Source organism: Podarcis liolepis (assembly GCF_965112155.1).
Source record: "Podarcis liolepis genome assembly, chromosome: 15".
NCBI lineage: Eukaryota > Metazoa > Chordata > Lepidosauria > Squamata > Lacertidae > Podarcis > Podarcis liolepis.
Genome location: NC_139566.1, coordinates 1,072,000 through 1,094,414, shown reverse-complemented (window position 1 = coordinate 1,094,414; position 22,415 = coordinate 1,072,000). Strand labels below are relative to the sequence as shown.

At 47.0% G+C, this 22,415-nt stretch overlaps 3 protein-coding genes across 10 annotated transcripts in view; 1 reads left to right on the top strand and 2 right to left on the bottom strand.

Annotated features, from left to right (window-relative positions):
- Positions 1–22,415, top strand: part of LOC310694191 (methyltransferase-like protein 25B) — a 56,238-nt gene that overhangs the window by 11,566 nt on the left and 22,257 nt on the right. The gene's annotated exons all lie outside the window — the stretch shown is intronic.
- Positions 1–22,415, bottom strand: part of LOC310694261 (SLAM family member 6-like) — a 79,553-nt gene that overhangs the window by 43,312 nt on the left and 13,826 nt on the right. For 4 of the 6 annotated variants that reach the window (XM_083477335.1, XM_083477334.1, XM_083477337.1 and 1 more), the window contains 3 exons: positions 20,022–20,324; positions 19,016–19,146; positions 16,861–18,351 (listed from right to left, as the gene is read on the bottom strand). In XM_083477335.1, coding sequence (XP_083333461.1) covers positions 18,199–18,351; positions 19,016–19,146; positions 20,022–20,324 — 587 coding nt within the window. In that variant the 3' untranslated portion in view covers positions 16,861–18,198. Of the gene's footprint in view, positions 1–16,860; positions 18,352–19,015; positions 19,147–20,021; positions 20,325–22,415 lie in introns of those variants that run through there. The other 2 variants (XR_014519578.1, XR_014519579.1) reach the window with 1 other exon arrangement.
- LOC310694282 (uncharacterized protein) lies at positions 537–13,036 on the bottom strand. 3 transcript variants are annotated; one of them, XM_083477383.1, is made up of 7 exons: positions 12,945–13,036; positions 9,218–9,290; positions 6,555–6,890; positions 6,422–6,475; positions 5,397–5,489; positions 3,880–3,968; positions 537–1,912 (listed from the first exon to the last, which is right to left on the bottom strand). In XM_083477383.1, exons 1-7 carry the CDS (start codon positions 13,029–13,031, stop codon positions 1,883–1,885), a joined length of 762 nt encoding a protein of 253 aa, XP_083333509.1. In that variant the 5' UTR covers positions 13,032–13,036; the 3' UTR covers positions 537–1,882. The 3 variants fall into 3 exon arrangements, with proteins under 3 accessions (XP_083333509.1, XP_083333511.1, XP_083333510.1); XM_083477385.1 differs by having other exon boundaries at positions 9,218–9,380; positions 12,945–12,998; XM_083477384.1 differs by lacking the exon at positions 12,945–13,036 and adding an exon at positions 10,010–10,069 and having other exon boundaries at positions 9,218–9,504.

The window sequence follows — 22,415 nt, the reverse complement described above, 5'->3', positions numbered from 1 at the left end:
AGGAGGCAGTGGAAGACAGGAGGGCCTGGCGTGCTCTAGTCCAGGGGGTCACGAAGAGGCAGACACAACTAAACAACAAAAGGAGCCTTAGATGCAACCTGAAACCTGCATTCAATCTTAACTGCTCTTTCGGAAACTGCCATCGCTCAGTTAGCAGAGAATTTGCTGGAGAGCTGCTGCCAGTCCGTGAGGGCAATACCGAGCGAGGCAGACCAATCACTGAAGAACATAAGCAGGCCTGGGAAGGTGGCGGGACCAAGAGAAGGGCCTCCCCTGAAGACTTGCAGAGTTTCCCCAGCATGAAGCTTCCTTCCCACACATACGCAGGCCGAGCTCAGCAAGATGGGAGTTTCACAGCAGTCTTGCTCCCCAGCAGATTCCAAAGGGAAACTGCAACACCAGATCACTGAATAGTCACAGAGAGCAAAAAAGACCTTGGCATGTTTCTCAGACGTGGTTCCAGGGACACCCAGCGATTGCCCACTTTTTCACATACACAGGGAAAGCTCTTTTTTCTTTTTCCAAAAAAAAAAAAATATTTTTTCAAAAAGTTTTTTTATTGATTTTCCATATTTATCACAAAATGACATAACAAAACACACAACAAAGAGAAACACACTACACTACAATAAAATTAAACACAAAGAAAAATTATTTCTTCAAATACCTAATTCTCCTTACATTGACAACTGACTTCCTCGAATCCCCTCTGACTGAATTTCATTATATCACCTATATAACAGTTCTTCAAATTCATATTTCTAATTATGTTGATTCCTTTCATTAACTAACCTCTTCTTCTTTATTAATATTCTAATCCTTAATATTTACTACCACATGTTCTTATTCTACCCCAAGCCTATTTATTACTTCCAAGAATTTTCTATTTATCTTATATCACAATATTTAGCTAAATATTCTTTAAATTTCTTCCTATCCTCTTGTGTCTCCTTTCTGGTCGCGGATTCTTCCACTCAGGTTGGCCAGCTCCAAGAAGTCCAGTGGCGTAGCGTGGGGGGTGCAGGGGGGCCGGCCACACCAGGCGCAGCATTTGGGGGGGGCGCACTCGCACTCGAGTGCTAAAATCCACGGGTTAGGGGGTGCAGATTACTTGCCTTGCCCCGGGTGCTGACAACCCATGCTACGCCACTGAAGAAGTCCAACATCTTCATCTGCCATGAAGATGGTATTTCTTGCGATTTCCAATTTTTAGCTAATAAAAGTCTTGCCGCTGTAGTGGCATACGAAAACAGTCTAGCATCTTTTGGGGGGCATTTCCATACACAGGGAAAGCTCTTAATGAAATCACCTCTAGCACATTTCAAAGGACAGCTGTGCTTCAGTTTGCATACTGATTCAGGTAGACTTTTCTTTAAAAAGAAAAATAGAAAAGCCATCAGCCGGCTGGATGTAAACAATAGTGGCTCCTGAGATTCACACCTGAATCAACTCCAAACTGTGTGGAGAGAAGCAGTCCATTGGCAGGGAGAAAGCTACTGCCGTTCTCCATTCTGGGATGCAGGTGGCGCTGTGGTGTAAACTACTGAGCCTCTTGAGCTTGCCGATCAGAAGGTCGTGGTTCGAGTTCCTGTGACGGGGTGAGCTCCCGTTGCTCTGTCCCTGCTCCTGCCAACCTAGCAGTTTGAAAGCACGCCAGTGAAAGTAGATAAAGAGGTACCACTCTGGCGGGAAAGTAAACGGTGTTTCCATGTGCTCTGGTTTCCGTCACAGTGTTCCCTTGCGCCAGAAGCTGTTTACTCCTGCTGGCCACGTGACCTGGAAAGCTGTCTGTGGACAAACGCTGGCTCCCTCGGCCTGAAAGCAAGATGAGCGCCACAACCCCATAGTCGCCTTTGACCGGATTCAACCGTCCAGGGGTCCTTTACCTTTTACCATCTCCATTCTGATCCACCTGCAAGGACAGAGAGAAACAGAACAAGCTGTGCCACCCCAGTATGCAGAACCAGCTGTGCATGAACTGAGCAGCTGAAGAACGAAGGACCAGCTATGCAGGACCTGACCGGATCCAGACGCAGGCCCAGGCAGCAGCTTAGAAAAGATCCAGGTGACCCAAGTCCACCTGAACAAGCCAAGCATAAAACGAACCCTGGACAGTGTGCTCTGCTACTGGATCAATGAACATCTTCCTTACACTTTATCTGTTCTACATTTCTTTTTAAAACGTTTCTGGAAACCATGTCCCACTCATCCAAAAATAGTAAAGTCTGGCCTGTAGGGAAAAAACCCAAAGGGCAATAACTTTATTAGGTAAAGGTAAAGGGACCCCTGACCATTAGGTCCAGTCATGACTGACTCTGGGGTTGCAGTGCTCATCTCGCTTTATTGGCCGAGGGAGCCGGCGTACAGCTTCCGCGTCATGTGGCCAGCAGGACTAAGCCGCTTCTGGCGAACCAGAGCAATGCACGGAAACGCCGTTTACCTTCCCACCAGAGCGGTACCTATTTATCTACCTGCACTTTGACGTGCTTTCGAACTGCCAGGTTGGCAGGAGCAGGGACCGAGCAACTGGAGCTCACCCCGTCGTGGGGATTCGAACCGCCAACCTTCTGATCGTCAAGTCCTAGGCTCTGTAGTTTAACCCTCAGCGCCACCCGCGTCCCATAATAACTTTATTAGGCCAACCAAATAAACCACCTCTCTGTGTGTGTCTCTTTCCTGACCTCTGAGGCAGGTGGTGCCTATTTATACACACAGATCTGTGATGAGAAGTTTGTTTTGTGTTTCTTTTTGGGGGCTCAGTCCATGTGACTAGTTAAGGCTGAGACAGTTCTGGGCAGCGTTGGCAAGAGTTACTGGAATGTGTGGGAAGTGGCAGTTGCAGGGGGGGGGCAATTTGGCCTGAAATGACCATCATGGTTGCTGGACTCCCCACTCCCTCTCAGCCCCAGCAGCCAGCAGGACCATTCGTCGGGGAGCAGGATGGGAACTGGGGTCCGTCAATATCTGGAGGGCCCCAGCCTGGTTCCCTCTTCCCCTGCTAGGAAGCCTAATTCTGGGCTTCATTTGCCCCCTTCACTTTTAATGTCTTCTTCAGCAAACTTTGAGGTTCTCCCAAACATTTGGGGACCTCCTTCTGGTTTGGGCTCTGTTCCTATCAGTGCATGCACCACCTGATGGAGGGAGTGAATGAAAAGCACCCCAGTGTTCCACCTGAAATAAATAAGTTAAGGTCTTATGTATATAATAAAGGTTCATAAACGTACCAAGCAAACACGTACATAGATACATAGGCCACATGTTGAAGCTGCACAGGAGAGCAGCCATGGAGCCATTTTGACTCCCAGGCTGACCAGGTGTTTTCTCTGCCAGGTCAAATGGAGGAGCCTCCCCATTGTCTTTTCCTTCACAAATCCTGTCTTAAGGGTATGTCTGTGTATGAATAGGATGTGAGCCTGTGACCTGGCTCAGGAACTAAGTAGATATCATTACAAAAGACTGGCCAGGCTCCCCAGGGTATCCAATCAAGTGAGCATTAACAGGTGACTTGCCAGACAGGAGGTAAACAACCCACTCAGATTTCTGCTTTAGCCCGCCCTTTCTGTGATGTAGGTATGATGTTTCTGGAGGTGGTCTTTGACTCCAGGGCAGGCAATTTAAAATGTCTATATAAGGGCTTGCACACCTTTGTTCGTGGTCCTCCTCCTTTTCCTGCGTGTGAGGGGAGCACCCTGTTGCAACAGATCAATAAAGATCAGGCTTACAAGCTGCTTTGCTTCTCAATATTCTCTGCTTGGCCTCTGTCATTTTCTCCGACCGATGGAGAACCTGCAAAGGACTCTATAAGGGCTCTTGTGTCCCCCATAAGGGAATAAGGGCAGATTTTGGTTTATTACACGCCGCTCTGCAAGATCACCTCACCTGGTCACAATTCTTGTCTGTGGAGGATCTTCTCTTCCTCCTCCTCTTCTTCCCCATAATGAAGCTCAGGGGAGTTCTATTATTCGGCACTGTGGGGTGTAATGAAATACATACAGGTCATGTCACTGCATTGACCAGTCAGCCTCCCTATATCCTCAAGAGAGCAGAGGGGGTGGCCCCCAAATTGTGGAACTCCCCCCCCCCCGGCAGAGGTGTAGCAAGTGCCTTCATGGTAGGACAGAGGAAGCTGCCTTGTCCTTCCTCAGGCCCTGGTCCATCCAGCTCAATATCGCCTACCTGAACCAGGAAGAGCTCTTGAGGGTTTCAGGCAGGGAGTCATAAGTATAGAAGAATACAAGAAGAGCTTGCTGGATCTAGCCCAGCATCCTCTTCTCACAGTGGCTGAAACCCACAGTCAGGATCTGACCTCTCCTGTGGCCTTCAGCAACTGGTCTTCAGAAGCACTGTTGCCTCCAACTGTGGAGACAAGAGTGTAGCCGTTGTGGCTAGCAGCCATCAATAGCAGCCCTGTCCTCCATGAATGTCTATCATCTCCTCTTAAAGGAATCCATGCTGGTGGATGCTGTGCCAGGGGGTTCCACAGTTTGTGTGAAGGAGGGCTGCCTTCTGTCTGTCCAGAAGCTTCCGATGTTCAGCTTTGTCGGAGGCCAAAAAATTCCAGTGTGATGAGAGAGGGAGAAAACCCTTTCTCTAACCACATTTTCCATGCCATGTACATTTTTAACAAACTTCTATTGTGTTGCCTCTGTCAGTTTGCATTTGGTGTGGTGTTCTGTTTATAGTATGCTTAGTGTTAAGGTTTTAGTCTTACTATAAGTTATTGAAAGAAGAAGAAGAAGAGGAGGAGGAGGAGTTTGGATTTGATATCCCGCTTTATCACTACCTGAAGGAGTCTCAAAGCAGCTAACAATCTCCTTTGCCTTCCTCCCCCACAACAAACACTCTGAGGTGAGTGAGGCTGGGAGACTTCAGAGAAGTGTGACCAACCTAAGGTCACCCAGCAACTGCATGTGGAGGAGCGGAGACGCGAACCCGGTTCCCCAGCTCTTAACCACTACGCCACACTGGCTCTCTCTAAGTTTTAAGTTAAGTCTGCTGCAAGTGGGTTTCTTATGGACAATCCTGAATGTATATGGATTTGTGACCATTATGCTCTTTTGCCTTCAGTAGCTTTGCTGAATGAAATACGAATTGCCTCTGGTCTATTTTGGGGGGGAATCCTGCAACGTGTTTTAAGTTTTACTCTGCTAACTATACATTGGGATCTGCTCTGGATCCATATGAGCAGAATTCTTGACAGCCTCTTCCTCGCCTCACTAATGCTGCAACCGTTCTTCATCAGGGAGTTGTCCCATCCCCATCATCATCATTTTGGTTGGGTCCTTTCTAATCTGTCCTTACAATGGCCTAGGCCTGGCTGTAACCCACCCTGGGACCTTATGGCGAAGGGCAGGTGAGAAGTCTTATGAATAAACAAACACACGCATCTTCCCTACCTCTTTCACGCCTTCTGAAAACTATTTGCATGAAGCGAAAACCGGCAACCACCATGGCAACAATGAACCACACCAGGGTCTTCCTCCATTCCCCTGCAATGAACAAACATTATCCCTTAGGAGCTTCTGCAATCGAAATGCCAGTTTGCGCATCCCGAGGTAAAATGAGGGTATTAAATGATGAAAATAAGCAAATGGGTTCAATGTGCAATCCAAAACTATTAAGTTCTCCATAGCTTTAAACCGAAGGATTTTGTTCTATTAAAATGTTTATAGATTGCTGGACAGGACAAAGCTATCGAAGTGATAGAAACTCAGGCATTTGGTGCACCTTAATGGTGTGAATTAATAACTGTCCCTGCATGGTATGTACGCATTTGGAAATAGCTTTAACTCAGTAGTTCCCAGAGTGGGTGCCCAGAGTGGGTGCCAGCACCCCTGGCAGGCTGTGGAATAAGAGGCAAGGGGGGACAAGGGGGGGCACTGAGGCAGAGCTGCTCTGTGTGCTCCAAAGCTAAGCATGTAGGAACACTGAAAACACAAGGGGCTTCAGTTTCGAGAGAACAGGGTGCAAATTCTGTTACACACAACAGAATTTCCAGCAAAACACAACTTAAGGTAAAGATAAAGGGACCCCTGACCATTAGGTCCAGTCGTGACCGACTCTGGGCTTGCGGTGCTCATCTTGCTTTACTGGCGAAGGGATCCGGCATACAGCTTCCGGGTCATGTGGCCAGCAGGACTAAGCCGCTTCTGGCGAACCAGAGCAGCGCATAGAAATGCTGTTTACCTTCCCGCCAGAGCGGTACCTATTTACCTACTTGCACTTGCTTTCGAACTGCTAGGTGGGCAGGAGCTGGGACAGAGCAACGGGAGCTCACCCCGTCATGGGTGTGATCAGCAAGTCCTAGGCTCTGTGGTTTAACCCACAGCGCCACCCACGTCCCTATGAATTATATATGAATGCTTAAATTTCCCAGGCAGAAAATGTGGAGAATGGGGTAGGGGAGCAATGAATTGCTTACCTTCACTGTGGGAAACACTGGGCACATCAGGTGGGTCACTCTCTGGTGCAGGAACTGTCAGGGGGAAAGTTGCAGCCATCTTATTAATTGCTCAGAAGGATGGAGAAAAATGGACGGATTCGTCGTGACTTACCAGAGACAGTGAGATTGAATGAGAATATTTCCATCTTGGAGGTGGTGTATGTCACTCGGCAGTTCAAAACCCCAGTCTCGTTTTCCTGCAAGGCCTTGATCCGCAGCGTGGTCTCATTAAGCACGTCTAGTCTGTCCATGTCTTTCAGGTTAGAAGTCCTCAGTTGTCCGTTCCTGAGCACAGCAAGCTCAAAGGGGGTGCCATTTCGGGGGTATAAGTCCCATTTGATCATCAGCACAGTTTCCCCAGAGGTTATGTTTAAAGGGAAAAGGACTGGTTTTCCAGCCATCCCAGTAACCTGATGAAGAGGAGCTTTTTTGGGGTTAGCAACAGCACCTAATGAAGAAGAGGAAGAAGAAAGAGTTGAGGAGGAGAAGAAGATCCAGAGAATGAGAACAAGAAAATGAAGGAGGAAAAGGAGGAGGAGGAGGAGGAGGAGGAGGAAAAAATCAAGAAGGTCAGGAAAGAAGAGGAAAATCAAGGAGGAGAAGGAGAGGAAGAGGAAGAGGAAGAGGAAGAAGAAGAAGAAGAAGAAGAAGAAGAAGAAGAGGAGGAGGAGGAGGAGGAGGAGGAGGAGGAGGGGGGGAGGGGGGAGGAGGAGGAGGAGGAAATTGGTCTTCCGAGACATGATGTAAAGCTTGGAGAGAGTTGTATTTGGGGCTATTGGTTTGGGCAATATGCTGCTCCATAAGAACATGAGAAGAGCGTAATGGATGAGGCCAATGGGGCCCATCTAGTCCAGCATCCTGGTAGCCAACCAGGTACCCCAAAGGCAAGCTCACAAGCAAGACCTGAGCACAGCTGCTCTTCTCCCCTTCTGGGGCTTCAGCAACTGGTCTTCAGAAGCATTGCTGCGTCCAACAGTGGGAGGGAAACATATCCATTGAGGCTGACAACCATCTCCTCCTTCCATCTCTTCCTCTTTGAAAGCTGTGCAAGTTGGTGGCTGCATCTTGGATCATAGGAACATAGGAACATAGCTGTCAACTTACAGATTTGAAAATAAGGGACCAGCAGCCTCGAAAATAAGGGATCAGCAGCCAAAATAAGGGATTTTAGTCATCCAGCAGCCAAACGAAGCCTCAAGTGGTGGTTCCCATAGCGCAGCAACCCGGCAAAGGGGACACAGCAAGGAAAACCAGCATCACCTCTCCACTGGGAAGCACCGAGCAAAGGCGAGTCCCCAGCAACGCGGCCGATTTGATCGGCACAAGGCATGCAAGCTCCACCCCCCAGTCGTTCTTAGACTCCTTATTGGGTGAGCAACACAGCCAAGCAACACAGTTGGAGCCTCCCTTCTCCCTGGCCGGCAGGGAGGGAGGGAGAGGAGCTGCTTCCTTTGAAACCCGGGAAATTTAAGGGACATCATCCATAAGGGACAGCAGTGGGACACGGCGCTGGGATAAGGGACTTTCCCGCCAAATAAGGGACGGTTGACAGCTATGCATAGGAACATATACAGTCAGACCATTATACTCAGCAGTGTCTGCACTGACTAGCATTGTTAACATATTAAAATGATAACAGGATTAGGATAAATTCAGCAGTATGAAGTATATGTAGAATGCTTATTTTAAAGCTGTTTTATTGTCACATTTTTTTATTGCATTAGCTTGTTATAAGGTGTACATTCTTTGTTTCTTCAGCTTGTAAACCACCTTGAGTATTGTAAGATAGAAAGACGGGATACAAATTAAAAGTGATAATGATGATACTGAAATAAAACTAGGAAAGAGAGAATGCAGAAAACTCAAAATATGCAGTGGCAAATGTTTAATAAAACGAAACGGGGACGGGGGAGACGGGGGCGAGGGAAGTCAATGATAAATGTATGGTTTGTATTTTCTTAAATATTATTGTGTAAATATAAAAAATGATTTTTTAAAAAATGAAGAATAACTCCCACCCAGTCAAAGCTCTGTCTGGCCCATCACTTTGCCTTCCACTTCAGACAACCAGGTGTCTCTGGAACCCAAATAGCGGGGCGTAAAAGCATAAGGTGTTCCTTGCTCTCTTCTGCCTCTCTCTGCCTCTCCCCCCCCCCCCCCGGCAGTGAATGATATTCCAAGGTAGAGTGCCTCTGAACATGAAGGATCTATTCAGCCACCGCAACCTAATAGCTCCTGAGGCTTTTGAAGAGAGGGCCCTGGCACACAGAGTCTAACAGCGGCTGTTTTTAGGGAGGATTTTGACCGGGAAAATGGCATATGACAGAGTTAAACTGTTATGTACTGAGTTGAATAGGATCCACAACGCAGTAGTCTGATTGATCCTAGAACAATAAGATTCAGAATGCAGCAGTCTGATTGGTCCTAGAACAATAGGACCCAGAATGCAGCAGTCTGATTGGTCCACAGGAGCCACCCAATCCAGCTCCAGGTGGAAGTGAATCCGCAACCTGATTGGCCTACAGGTTAATCCCAGAATTAGCCAATCACATGGGGCCCATTGTGTAAATAATGTATATAAAGCAGACATTCTAGGAGAACTTCCATTCCTCCTCACCACTATGAGCTGAATAAAGAGCATGAAATCCACACTCGACTCCGAGTATATTTCATAAACATATTCCCAATCTATTTAAGCAGCCCCGTGTGATTGCTCATACATTTTAAAGAAAACCTATCCAGGGAAACCTCTGAGGTGAACCTCTGGTAACTCACCAAAGAACAAGCCGATGAGGACCCCCAAGAGGGTGAGGGAGCCTTCGCTTGAACCTCCCGCAGTCATCTTGGCCTGCGGTGGACAGATAGATGCATCAACAACTTTATTGCGGAAGCAATTTGAAGTGGTGGTTCAAGAAGCAAGATTTCCGCTTTCCTTCTCCTGCAAAGGCACAAACGGTGTCATGTGGTGCAAGTCCAGGAGAGCCACTGAGGAGTGGAGGGGGTGAGATTTCCTTCATCACGCTCATGTCAGGCTCCATCCCTCCAAACACACTTCCTGTCCCCTTATCACCGCTATACAGTACATCCTGCTCTTCCTTTTTTGATGTTACATATTCGCCTGCATTAGGGACGCGGGTGGTGCTGTGGGTTAAACCACAGAGCCTAGGACTTGCTGATCAGAAGATCGGTGGTTTGAATCCCCGCGACGGGGTGAGCTCCTGTTGTTCGGTCACTGCTCCTGCCCACCTAGCAGTTCGAAAGCACGTCAAAGTGCAAGTAGATAAATAGGTACCGCTCTGGCGGGAAGGTAAATGGCATTTCCGTGCGCTGCTCTGGTTCGCCAGAAGCATCTTAGTCCTGCTGGCCACATGACCCGGAAGCTCTACGCCGGCTCCCTCGGCCAATAAAGTGACATGAGTGCCGCAACCCCAGAGTCAGTCACGACTGGACCTAATGGTCAGGGGTCTCTTTACCTTTACCTTATTCGCCTGCATTAGTGACCTACCCAGTCTTTCTTCCCAGCCGGAGGGCACCAGAGCACATTTCTGGCACTTCTCAGATGGGCACCATTGCAGGCCAGCACTCCCCTCACCCTCTTCTTGCCTTTATGTACTTCTGAGAAGCCCCAGAAGCTGGCCAGCGCATGCAAGTCTACACTTCTTTTAGACCTACGGCTTCATCTGGCTCCCAGCTGCGCTTGGTAAAGCTTTGTAGCGGAGCCAATTCTTTTTTCTTTTTTTTTAAATGTATTTTTATTAAAGATTTTCTTGATTTACAGAAGTATGTGTAATGTCTCTCTCGTATTTTTTCCATGTAACATTCTTACAAATCAGTTTCATTTGTTGAAACATTAGGAAGAAAAGGGGAAAAGAGGTAGAGGGGGGAAGGTGAGTGGGGTCAGGTGGCAATATTTCTATTTTACCTAATATATGTGGGGTTTGGTGTCAGCGTTGCTTGTGCACGTTCTCTGCTGTTCACTTGTGTTCCTTTGGTGGTCAGACAGGTTGGGGTTGGCCCAGGGTGTGGTTGTTCATTTGTGGTTGGCTGTGGTGGTCTTTGTTTTCGTGTGTGAGTGGGGTAGGTGGGTGGGTGTTTTGGATCAAGTTAGCCATATTGATTTGTATGCTGTTGGTGGATTATTGTCGTTGTCTTGTTGGGCTGTGTATGTGATAATGGGGAACCATACCGGGGTGAAGGTGTCTTCTTCTGTTTGTCCCCGTGTCAGTTTCAGCTTATTGGTTAATTTTTCTAGTAGGGCTGTTTCCCATACTATTTGGTACCATTGGTCCAGGCTTACTCCTGACAGGTCTCTCCGGTGGAGTGGAGCCAATTCTTATTTCCTTTTCTTCAATCCAACTCCCCTGTAGCAACAGCCAGCTTTAATAATAATAATAATTTATTATTTATACCCCGCCCATCTGGCTGGGCTTCCCCAGCCACTCTGGGCAGCTTCCAAAAGAATATTAAAATACTATAATACATCAAACATTAAAAGCTTCCCGAAACAGGGCTGCCTTCAGATGTCTTCTAAAAGCCTGGTAGTTGTTGTTCTCTTTGACATCTGGTGGGAGGGCGTTCCACAGGGCGGGAGCCACTACCGAGAAGGCCCTCTGCCTGGTTCCCTGTAACTTGGCTTCTAGCAGGGAGGGAACCGCCAGAAGGCCCTCGGAGCTGGACCTCAGTGTCCGGGTAGAACGATGGGGGTGGAGACGCTCCTTTAAGTCCTCTAGCCAGGCCTCTCCCATTGCATGCATGCGCTTTTGCAAAAGGGCTCTCTTCCAAGCTGGCCTAGAGCAGAAGGGAGTCAGGGCACATTTAACTGACCTGCACCAGAACCAGGAGCAACTCCCAAAGTAGTGAGGGAGACAGCTTGCCATACTTGATAGCACCTCTACCAGGGGAGTACCCAACTGTAGTCAAGCCAGCATCTGTTCAGGGCTGCCCCAAGTCGACTTACTCTAACCACTTCACGGCAAGTTCCAGCATTTACAGCAGAACCTCAATTTTCAAATGTGATCCATTCAGGAAGACCGTTCGACTTCCGAAACGTTCGGAAACCAAGACACGTCAGCAAATTCATCTGAGAAAATTGAAAAACATGCAGCGGAAGCCATTCAAGTTCCGAGGCGCGTTTGAAAATGGAAGCATTTCCTTCCGGGTTTTCGGCGTTCAGGTTCCGAAACGCTGGTCAACGGAGACGTTCGAGAACTGAGGTTCCACTGTATTTGTCTTGGGGGGGAAGCACTGGACCTCTCCATATTACAGCCTTTCCCTAATTTCTGCACTGAGTGCAACAATAGTTGTTTAGGGAAGTTTGATTACTGTATTACTGTATTTTAATAAAAAAATTCCTTCCAGTAGCACCTTAAAGACCAACTAAGTTAGTTCTTGGTATGAGCTTTCGTGTGCATGCACACTTCTTCAGATACGAAAGCTCATACCAAGAACTAACTTAGTTGGTCTTTAAGGTGCTACTGGAAGGAATTTTTTTATTTTGACTATGGCAGACCAACACGGCTACCTATCTGTAACTGTATTTTAATATTGTGTTGGAAGCCGCCCAGAGTGGCTGGGGGAACCCAGCCAGATGGGCGGGGTATAAATAATAAATTATTATTGTTGTTGTTGTTAGCTCATTTAAAACAACAACAGCACTGGGTTAGATGCTCATGGGCTCTCTTCTCCCGAGTTCCATCTTACACATCTCAAGGCTTAATCTTATTCACTTTCTTATTGCCTTTCTATCTCACCTGTTCTCTTGAGGAGCTCAAGGTGGCATAGATGGTTCTTGCCCTCCTCATTTAAACCCCACATCAACCCTGTGAGGTGGGTTAGGCTGAGAGGCAGTGGCATGACCTCCTGGGAGCTTCGTGATGGCCAAGTGGGGGCTTTGAACTCAGGCATTCTATTTGGGGAAATGACTTTGCAAAGTTATGTGAGTCCTAGGGGCTGGCTCTGCCCACCAACCTCCTGCCACCCCCACCACATTTCCCACTTCATGCAACTACAGTGGTACCTCGGGTTAAGAACTTAATTCGTTCTGGAGGTCCGTTCTTAACCTGAAACTGTTCTTAACCTGAAGCACCACTTTATCTAATGGGGCCTCCTGCTGCCGTTGCGCGATTTCTGTTCTCATCCTGAAGCAAAGTTCTTAACCCGAGGTACTATTTCTGGGTTAGCAGAGTCTGCAACCTGAAGCATCTGTAACCTGAAGCGTCTGTAACCCGAGGTACCACAGTACTTGGCTCACAGGCAGCAAGGATTCCTGCTGAACCTCTTCTGCCAGCAGCGAGTTCCAGAGTAGGGCCTGCCACCTCCAAGGCCCTGTGCCAAGCAAAGCCCTGTCCAGACGTGTCCCATCAGATGATCTCAGTGGTCAAGATGGAGCACAAGGGATCAGTCCAGCTGCTCTGGGTTCAGTGATCAAGGTGCACAAAGCTCAGAAAGACTGGACCTTGGTCAATCAGCTATCCCTCCTCCCCAGTCCCAGAACAGAACTTACCCTTTCAAAGGACCTGGAGAGACCAGCAGCAAGGAATGCTTGCTTGAGACAAGGGTGGTTATCTGTGCGTCTTGATGTGGATAACATAACCACTTCCTGTTTTCTTTTCTTTTCTTTTTTCTCTGCAAAGGTTATTTTGCAATGCTTCTTGATTCAGGGAACTGTGTCGTGAGGCAGACAAAACTGTGTGTGCGTGTGTGTGTGTGTGTGTGTTTGGCATTGTTACCGGGAAATTGTCTCACGAGCCTTGCCTCTGCACACCGCAAGGCAAAGACGAAGAGCCTCCGCTGCACATTACCAAATGCAGCAATTTGCTGATAAATGTATCCACGTACAGGCTCAGTGGGAAAACTTTAGACATTCATAAGAAATCACCTGTTGTATCTTCTCAGTTCCAATGGCATTTAGGACCCAGGGAAGTGGGTGAGAGCCCACCATAATCACCGAAGTCATAACTAGTGATATCCTGCTCCAAGAGTGTCAGACAGATAACCATCTCAATCACAATGCCTACCTGCCCCATAATGGGATGGTAAAGGTAAAGATAAAGGGACCCCTAACCGTTAGGTCCAGTCGTGACCAATTCTGGGGTTGCAGCGTCGTGGTTCGAATCCCCACGACGGGGTGAGCTCCAGTTGCTCGGTCCCTGCTCCTGCCAACCTGGCAGTTCGAAAGCACCTCAAAGTGCAAGTAGATAAATAGGTACCGCTCCAGCGGGAAGGTAAATGGCGTTTCCGTGCGCTGCTCTGGTTCGCCAGAAGCGGCTTAGTCCTGCTGGTCACATGACTCGGAAGCTGTACGCTGGCTTCCTCGGCCAATAAAGTGAGATGAGCGCTGCAACCCCAGGGTCAGCCACGACTGGACCTAATGGTCAGGGGTCCCTTTAAGGTGATACTGGAATGGATTTTTTTATTTGGTTTTCTCTGGTGTGTTGTGTAACATGCTGCCCTCTGGGCGTTCCCGGACTCCCAACAGCCACCATCCCCAGCAGCCAGCGTGGCACACAGTCAGGGAGGGTGGTTGGTGTGGGGAGTCCCGCAACACTCCCAAGCTCAGTAAGGTGATGGAGAGGACTGGGGGGCCACATATGCCCCGCTCTCTGGCCCCGATCTGCAGACTAAGGCCACTAACTAGGCACCGTTCTCCGTAGCCAAAGGCAGGGGTGGCCCTGGATGACACAGGCAGGCAACCTGAGACTTAGGGGCCTGTCGGTGGCCGAACCTCATTCCATGGCACTCCAGCCTCCAAACCTTTGGGGAATATGCCCTCCTTCCGATGTCGCTGGACTCCTGCTTCCAGCTGCCAACATGGCAAACGTATTGCGAGTGTTGAAGCAAATGGAGGGTTGTTCTTGTTTTTTAATCTCTGCTGCCTTTTGTGTGGAAATAAAACTCTTCAATCCCAAATATGGTTTTCAAAGCTTTACTTAAAAAGACTTAGGTTTCAAACATTACAAAACCAACAAAAGATACATGATGTCAGCTACATAAATTTGTTCATACATTGCTGGTCGTAGTGTAAGGCACAGCTGGTAATTCTACCTCCCTTTTTGTCCTTTATTTTAATTCAATTTCTACATACATACAAATACATTTAAATAAATTATGAAAAACACAAAAATATACATGAAAAGAGCTTATAAAACTGCAAGGTAGAAAAAGAAATTAGAAAGAACAAAGATAGACCAACAAGAGAGAGAGAAAAGGAAAATAAAACGTAGACTTCCTTCTGTCTCCTTTTTTACAGCTTGATTCAAGCTGGTTGCCTCCAAGGAGCTAACACTAAGACAAAGAGATGAGGGTATATGTGCATTCTTCATCTCTTAAGACTCTAAAAGAAAGTTTATTGGCGTAATTTATTGCTGTTGGCATCCATCTGTCTCGAGAGACTATGGCGTGCCCCTCGAGGAGTGAAGTCTAACCGCTGCATTGGTAGCACCAAAGCTGTTTCCCTGGGGCAGAAGCCTGGACAATGTTATTAGCAGCTTTTTGCCTAACAAAATATTGGTAACAGGCATTATTTCACAGTTCTTAAGTGGAAAATGTACAGTGGATTCACAAAGGATAACATTCAGTCGATACAACATTAGAGGAAGTAGTCAATCAACTGACTACTGAGTTTTAACTGAGTTAAGATTAAAAAAGGATGTGTACAAAAAATGGAAAAGGGGGGAAACCACCAAAGAGGAATTCAAACAAATAGCCAGCACATGTAGACACAAAGTCAGAAAAGCTAAAGCACAGAATGAACTCAGGCTTGCTAGAGAGGTTAAAAGCAACAAAAAAGGCTTTTATGGGTATGTTCGTAGCAAAAGGAAGAACAAAGAAACAGTGGGGTCACTCAGAGGAGAAGATGGTGAAATGCAAACAGGGGACACAGAAAGGGCTGAACTCCTCAATGCCTTCTTTGCCTCAGTCTTCTCCGATAAAGAAAACAATGCCCGACCTGAAGAATTTGGAGCAAATGATTCAGCAAAGGAAACACAGCCCAGAATAACTAAGGAGATAGTACAAGAATACTTGGCCAGTTTAGATGTATTCAAGTCTCCAGGGCCAGATGAACTGCATCCAAGAGTATTAAAAGAACTGGCAGACGTGATCTCAGAACCACTGGCAGTCATCTTGAGAATTCCTGGAGAACAGGCGAAGTCCCGGCAGACTGGAGGAGGGCAAATGTTGTCCCTATTTTCAAAAAGGGGAAAAGAGAGGACCCGAATAATTATCGCCCAGTCAGTCTGACATCAATAGCAGGGAAGATTCTGGAGCAGATCATTAAGCAAACAGTCTGTGAGCACCAAGAAAGGAATGCTGTGATCACCAATAGTCAGCATGGATTTCTGAAAAATAAGTCATGTCAGACTAACCTGATCTCGTTTTTTGACAGAATTACAGGCCTGGTAGATGAAGGGAACGCAGTGGATGTAGCCTACCTTGATTTCAGCAAGGCATTTGACAAGGTGCCCCATGATATTCTTGTAAAGAAGCTGGTAAAATGCGGTCTTGACTATGCTACCACTCAGTGGATTTGTAACTGGCTGACTGACCGAACCCAAAGGGTGCTCATCAATGGTTCCTCTTCATCCTGGAGAAGAGTGACTAGTGGGGTGCCACAGGGTTCTGTCTTGGGCCCAGTCTTATTCAACATCTTTATCAACGACTTGGATGATGGACTCAAGGGCATCCTGATCAAATTTGCAGATGACACCAAACTGGGAGGGGTGGCTAACACCCCAGAGGACAGGATCACACTTCAAAACGACCTTGACAGATTAGAGAACTGGGCAAAAACAAACAAGATGAATTTTAACAGGGAGAAATGTAAAGTATTGCACTTGGGCAAAAAAAATGAGAGGCACAAATACAAGATGGGTGACACCTGGCTTGAGAGCAGTACATGTGAAAAGGATCTAGGAGTCTTGGTTGACCACAAACTTGACATGAGCCAACAGTGTGACGCGGCAGCTAAAAAAGCCAATGCAATTCTGGGCTGCATCAATAGGAGTATAGCATCTAGATCAAGGGAAGTAATAGTGCCACTGTATTCTGCTCTGGTCAGACCTCACCTGGAGTACTGTGTCCAGTTCTGGGCACCACAGTTCAAGAAGGACACTGACAAACTGGAACGTGTCCAGAGGAGGGCAACCAAAATGGTCAAAGGCCTGGAAACGATGCCTTATGAGGAACGGCTAAGGGAGCTGGGCATGTTTAGCCTGGAGAAGAGGAGGTTAAGGGGTGATATGATAGCCATGTTCAAATATATAAAAGGATGTCACATAGAGGAGGGAGAAAGGTTGTTTTCTGCTGCTCCAGAGAAGCGGATACGGAGCAATGGATCCAAACTACAAGAAAGAAGATTCCACCTAAACATGAGGAAGAACTTCCTGGCAGTAAGAGCTGTTTGACAGTGGAATTTGCTGCCCAGGAGTGTGGTGGAGTCTCCTCCTTTGGAGGTCTTTAAGCAGAGGCTTGACAACCATATGTCAGGAGTGCTCTGATGGTGTTTCCTGCTTGGCAGGGGGTTGGACTCGATGGCCCTTGGGGTCTCTTCCAACTCTAGGATTCTATGATTCTATGAACTTGCCAGAACTCAGTTCTGACACCTCTCAGGTGGGTGCCATTGTCATTCTAAGAGAACGAGAGGGGTGTTCCAGCACCTTTTCCTAGAAACACAGAACTGCCTATCATGATTATAAAGGTTGAGTTTTCCTTAAATTCATTAGACTTACTGTATAATGCACAAATTGCATCATAAGCATCACTCTTAAACATAACTATCAAAACTATATCCTACCCTGCCCACTGGATCACCAAAGAATGGATGCTTTTGAATTCTGGCTCCAAGACTTTGGCCACCTCATGAGAAGAGAAGACTCCCTGGAAAAGACCCTGATGTTGGGAAAGATGGAGGGCAGAAGGAGAAGGGGACGACAGAGGACGAGATGGTGGGACAGTGTTCTCGAAGAGAGCAGCATGAGTTTGACCAAACTGTGGGAGGCAGTGGAAGACAGGAGTGCCTGGCATGCTCTGGTCCAGGGGGCCACGAAGAGGCGGACACGACTAAACGACTAAACAACAACAACACCCACTGGAAGTCCTTCAGGAAGACCAAGAATGCTACAGTGATAAAAGCGCTATAGTTAAAAATAGAAACACATTCAAATGTCAGAGAAGAAAATGGCATTTGATCGCAGCTTATTGCACATGAGATCAGGCAGGAGGTCCATTCCGTCCCACAGTGCACTCTGCATGACAGTTGCTGAAATGCTTCTAGGAGAACCGCAGGCAGATCAGGAAGCCTTCCATATGACTGGATGGTCCCCCAACCCACGATCAGGGCTTGGACCTAGTCTAGGGATTCCCCAGCAAATCAAAGTGAAAATGTGATGAACCAAATGTGAGTTTATAAAAAGGAGAAATGAAGCACTCCCAAAAATGAACTGATACGATTTGCACAGTCCCAATTAATAGAACCTCCAAGAAGAGTATTTTGGAATCTTTTGAGCAGACAGGAGCCCTGTGGGTTGTCTGCGAATTTGTGCTTGCAGGCAGGAGATGGCACCGTCCATCACATTAAATATTCACATTGAACTTCCTTGTATTGCATTGTACTGCATTGCAATTTAAATTATAACCAGTGCAAATTGTAATGCAACAAAGTGCAATATAAGAAATAAGGGAAGTAGTAAAAAATCGAATTAAAAACAGCCCTTGGCACGGTACTTTGCAAAAATCAGGAAGAGGTCTGCCAAGACCCATCAGGAGTTTTCATGTGGTCTGTGGGTGGAGTCACTGGTTTCGTCTGGCTCCGAAGGTGGACATGCTAAATAGCCATTTTGAGAGGCACTTGGTGAAGTTACCACTTCCTGCAATTCAGTTGTGTTGGATGTGGAATTCTTGCGGCAGAAAACCTGCAGGCAAAGGAAGAAACAGGGCTGTTGATTAAGTTGATGGTGAGGATCCTTGGGTGAGACTTAAGAGGATCTAGTGTGCTGGGCCTGGCACCAGCTCCTAAAACAGAATTGAGCCCACCTAAACCCAGGCACAACTGGCATAGTGCTACAAAGGAGCTCCATCAACCAGACAGGAGGAATCTCAGCACACAATACAACACACACACACACACACACACACACACACAGTGGGTGGCAGGTGCGGCAGCACTTTTCCTCCCCCCACTGGTAGAGGGACATGCTCCTCTGCTGGAAACCCTTAAGCCTCAGACTTCCTGAAAATAACCCAGGAATATTCACTAATGGTTTTAAATGTGGAAACCTCGAAACTTGTAGGTTGCTTAAAAGCAGTTTTGTAAAGAGGATTCAAATCTTTGTGGAGTTCCAACCTTATTCGGAAATACTTGAGAGAAAGCGCTAGAGGAGCGTTAATATCGGGTGGCACCCAATTGTGCCTTTGGCCTTGCGGATGTAAAAACTGTGGCACGTAAAATGAAACACATCATTTGGAGGAACTGCCCAGATTCTGCCTCTCTGGATAAACAAAGAGGAAGGGAAAACAATAAGTGGCAACCCAAACTCAGATGAGAGGGGCAGAAGAATAACACACACACATTCCTACCGTTTGACATCTGGATGTTAATGCTTCCCACTTCCAATAGATGAGGAGTCCGAGAGCAACGAGAGCAACGGGAGCAACAATGATCCCAAAAATACTCCCAAAAATAATCCAAAAATTATTCTGATTTGCACCTGCAATAATAAGCAAAAATTGTCCCTTGAGGGCGACAGCAACAACAACGGAGGGCATCAGAAAAGATAGTGAACTGATTTCAGCTTTTCTCCAGGCAGAATGAGAGTTGGGCTGTCACAAAACCTTAATTTGCTTTTCTAGCTGAGCAAATGCAGTATATACCACACAGCTGCCTGGACTGCCGAACACTCCATCCCAATTTTGCAGTTTTGGAATACTGGAAGCCAAAGTCCAGTTTTCAGGGAACCAACTTAACGGCTCATTACTCAAACTGAATACAGTCATATCTCGGGTTAAAACCCCCTGCTTGGCAGGGGGTTGGACTCGATGGCCCTTGTGGTCTCTTCCAACTCTATGATTCTATGAAATATGCTTCAGGTTGAGTGTTTTCAAGTTACGCTCCGCGGCGACCTGGAAGTAACGGAGCACGTTACTTTCGGGTTTTGCCGCTCGCGCATGTGCAGACACTCAAAATGATGTCACGCGCATGTGCAGAAGCGGCAAAACGCGACACGCGCAGTCGCATATTATGGTCTACTCGCATCCAGAGGTACCACTGTACAGTGCTTTAAGGGATAAGCATCATTTCATTTCAACTTAGTTAATACACTTGCAGAGGAGGTGACATGATAGAATTGCAGAACTGGAAGGGAGCCCCAGGGCTTATCTAGTCCAACCCCCAGCAATGCAGGAATCCCAGCTCAAGAATCCATCCAAATTGCCATCAAATCGCCAAATCACAACACTCAAATATTTAAAAACCAAGGTGGAAAAATTCTCAGCCTGATGGATAGTACATTTTGCACCCACTGCTACTGCCTCAAAGGCTCGGGGAAATGCAAGCAGTGCATAATGGGGTCAATCAGGCACACACCTTCACACTCGAGGACGCTGTTCAAGTCATATGAGGCATTCTTCCGATCGACAGCATTGCTGGCTTGGCAGGTGATGATGGTGGAGTTTGTGGAACAGGTTTGCCAGAACAACTCTAGAACAGTGTCATTGCCAGAGAGGCAGTGCCTATCTGAGCTTTCTTCCAAGGGGCTGGCAGGGTCCCCTCTTCCCCAGGAGATTTCAATCTTTTCCTCTCCAGGTGCCAGGCACTGCAGGGTCACGTTGACGCCCTCTGAAGTCTTGGAGATGTCTAGCCGAGTGATCTGTGGCTTTGGCACTGGAGCTGTTAAAAATGAGTTATATAGGTGAGGATATTAACAGGCAAGATGTTAAATGGTTCTTATATGCAACAACAGCGGCAAGAGTATTGTTAGCCCAGAAATGGAAGCAAGAAGAAATTCCGACGAAAGAAGAATAGCAGACAAAAATAATGGACTATGCAGAATTGGACAAAATGACAGGAAGGATTCGAAACCTGCGGGACCAGAGATTTACAGAAGATTGGAAGACGTACACAAACTATTTGAAGAGCAACTGTAATCAACAAATTACGCTAGTAGGACTACAGGAAGTTTTGTAAGGAGAAATATATGAAACATTGCAAAGTAGAGAAAGAATAGAGATATGAGTTATGAGATTTAAAAGTAATAATAAAAGTAAGAAATGTATATTAAGTGAATAGATTGGAAAATTTTCAGATGTGATTGATGGAAGTCAAAAAAATGGTATAAGATATAAAAGTATGTTTAATTATTGATGAAAATGATATGTTGAGAAACTAATAAAAATTTATTTTTTAAAAAATGAATCACAGAGTTGTACAAAGGATTTCCAAGGGTCCTGTACTCCCAGCTCCCTCCATGCAGGAATCTCAACTAGATCACCCCTGACAGGTGGCCACCTACCTCTGCTTCAAAACCCCCAAGGAAGGAGAGTCCACCACCTTCTGAAGGAGACCGTTCCACCACTGAACAGTTATTACTGTCAGGAAGCTATTCCAAAGGTTTAGTCTTTGCTCTAGTTATCTCCCACGTGGACTCCTGCAATGCGCTCTATGTGGGGCTACCTTTGAAGGTGACCCGGAAACTGCAACTAATCCAGAATGCGGCAGCTAGACTGGGGACTGGGAGTGGTTGCCAGGACCATATAACACTGGTCCTGAAAGATCTTCACTGGCTCCCAGTACGTTTCCGAGCACAATTCAAAGTGTTGGTGCTGACCTTGAAAGCCCTAAACGGCCTCAGCCCAGTATACCTGAAGGAGCGTCTCCATCCCCATCATTCTGCCCGGACACTGAGGTCCAGATCCGAGGGCCTGTATTTTAATACTTTGTTGGAAGCCGCCCAGAGTGGCTGGGGAAACCCAGCCAGATGGGTGGGGTACAAATATATTATATTATTATTATTATTATTATTATTATTATGTCAGAATATACTTTCTTGCTGTTTGAATCCATTGGTTCAGGGCTCCGGAGTAGCAGAAAACAAGCGTGCTCCATCTTCCCTGTGACAGCACTTCAGATATTTGAAGGTGTCTCTCGTGACGCGGGTGGCGCTGTGGGTAAAACCTCAGTGCCTAGGACTTGCTGATCATATGGTCGGCGGTTCGAATCCCCGCAGCGGGGTGAGCTCCCGTCGTTCGGTCCCTGCTCCTGCCTACCTAGCAGTTTGAAAGCACATCAAAGTGCAAGTAGATAAATAGATACCACTTAATAGCGGGAAGGTAAACGGCGTTTCCGTGTGCTGCGCTGGTGCTGGCTCGCCACGTGACCCGGAAGTGTCTTCGGACGGCACCGGCTCACGGCCTCTAGAGTGAGATGAGCACACAACCCTAGAGTCGGACACGACTGGCCCGTACGGGCGGGGGTACCTTTACCTTTTTACCTCGTGTCACCTGTCCCTCTGCTCTTCTCCAGGCGAAACATCCCCAACTCCCTCAACCTCCCTCATAAGGCTTGGTTTTCAGACCCTTGGTCATCTTGGTTACCCTCCGTAAATGAATGAAAAACCTACGCTGTTTTTGCACCAGGGCTTTCCAGAACTACTTATTCTTCTTATTATTATCATTATTAATTTATTGTTAATATTTTTTATTATTTATACATATATACATGCCCCGCCCATCTGGCTGGGTTTCCCCAGATACTCTGGGCAGTTCCCAACAGAATATTAATTTTAAAAGCCACAACATCAAACATTAAAAACTTCCCTAAAGAGAGCCGCCTTCAGATGTCTTCTAAAAGTCAGATAGTTCTTTATCCCCTTGACATCTGGTGGGAGGGCGTTCCACAGGGAGGGCGCCACCACCGAGAAGGCCCTCTGCCTGGTTCCCTGTAACTTGGCTTCTCGCAGGGAGGGAACTGCCAGAAGGCCCT

Bases quoted from the DNA above. Each gene is read 5' to 3' on its own strand.
- LOC310694282 (XM_083477383.1), bottom strand. From the start codon at position 13,031: ATGTTATCCACATCAAGACGCACAGATAACCACCCTTGTCTCAAGCAA. The intron at 5,490-6,421 runs GTAAGCAATTCA...TGTTCATTGCAG, and splicing joins CAGTGTTTCCCACAGTGAAG to GGGAATGGAGGAAGACCCTG. The intron at 1,913-3,879 runs GTGAGGTGATCT...CTGTCCTTGCAG, and splicing joins CAGACAAGAATTGTGACCAG to GTGGATCAGAATGGAGATGG.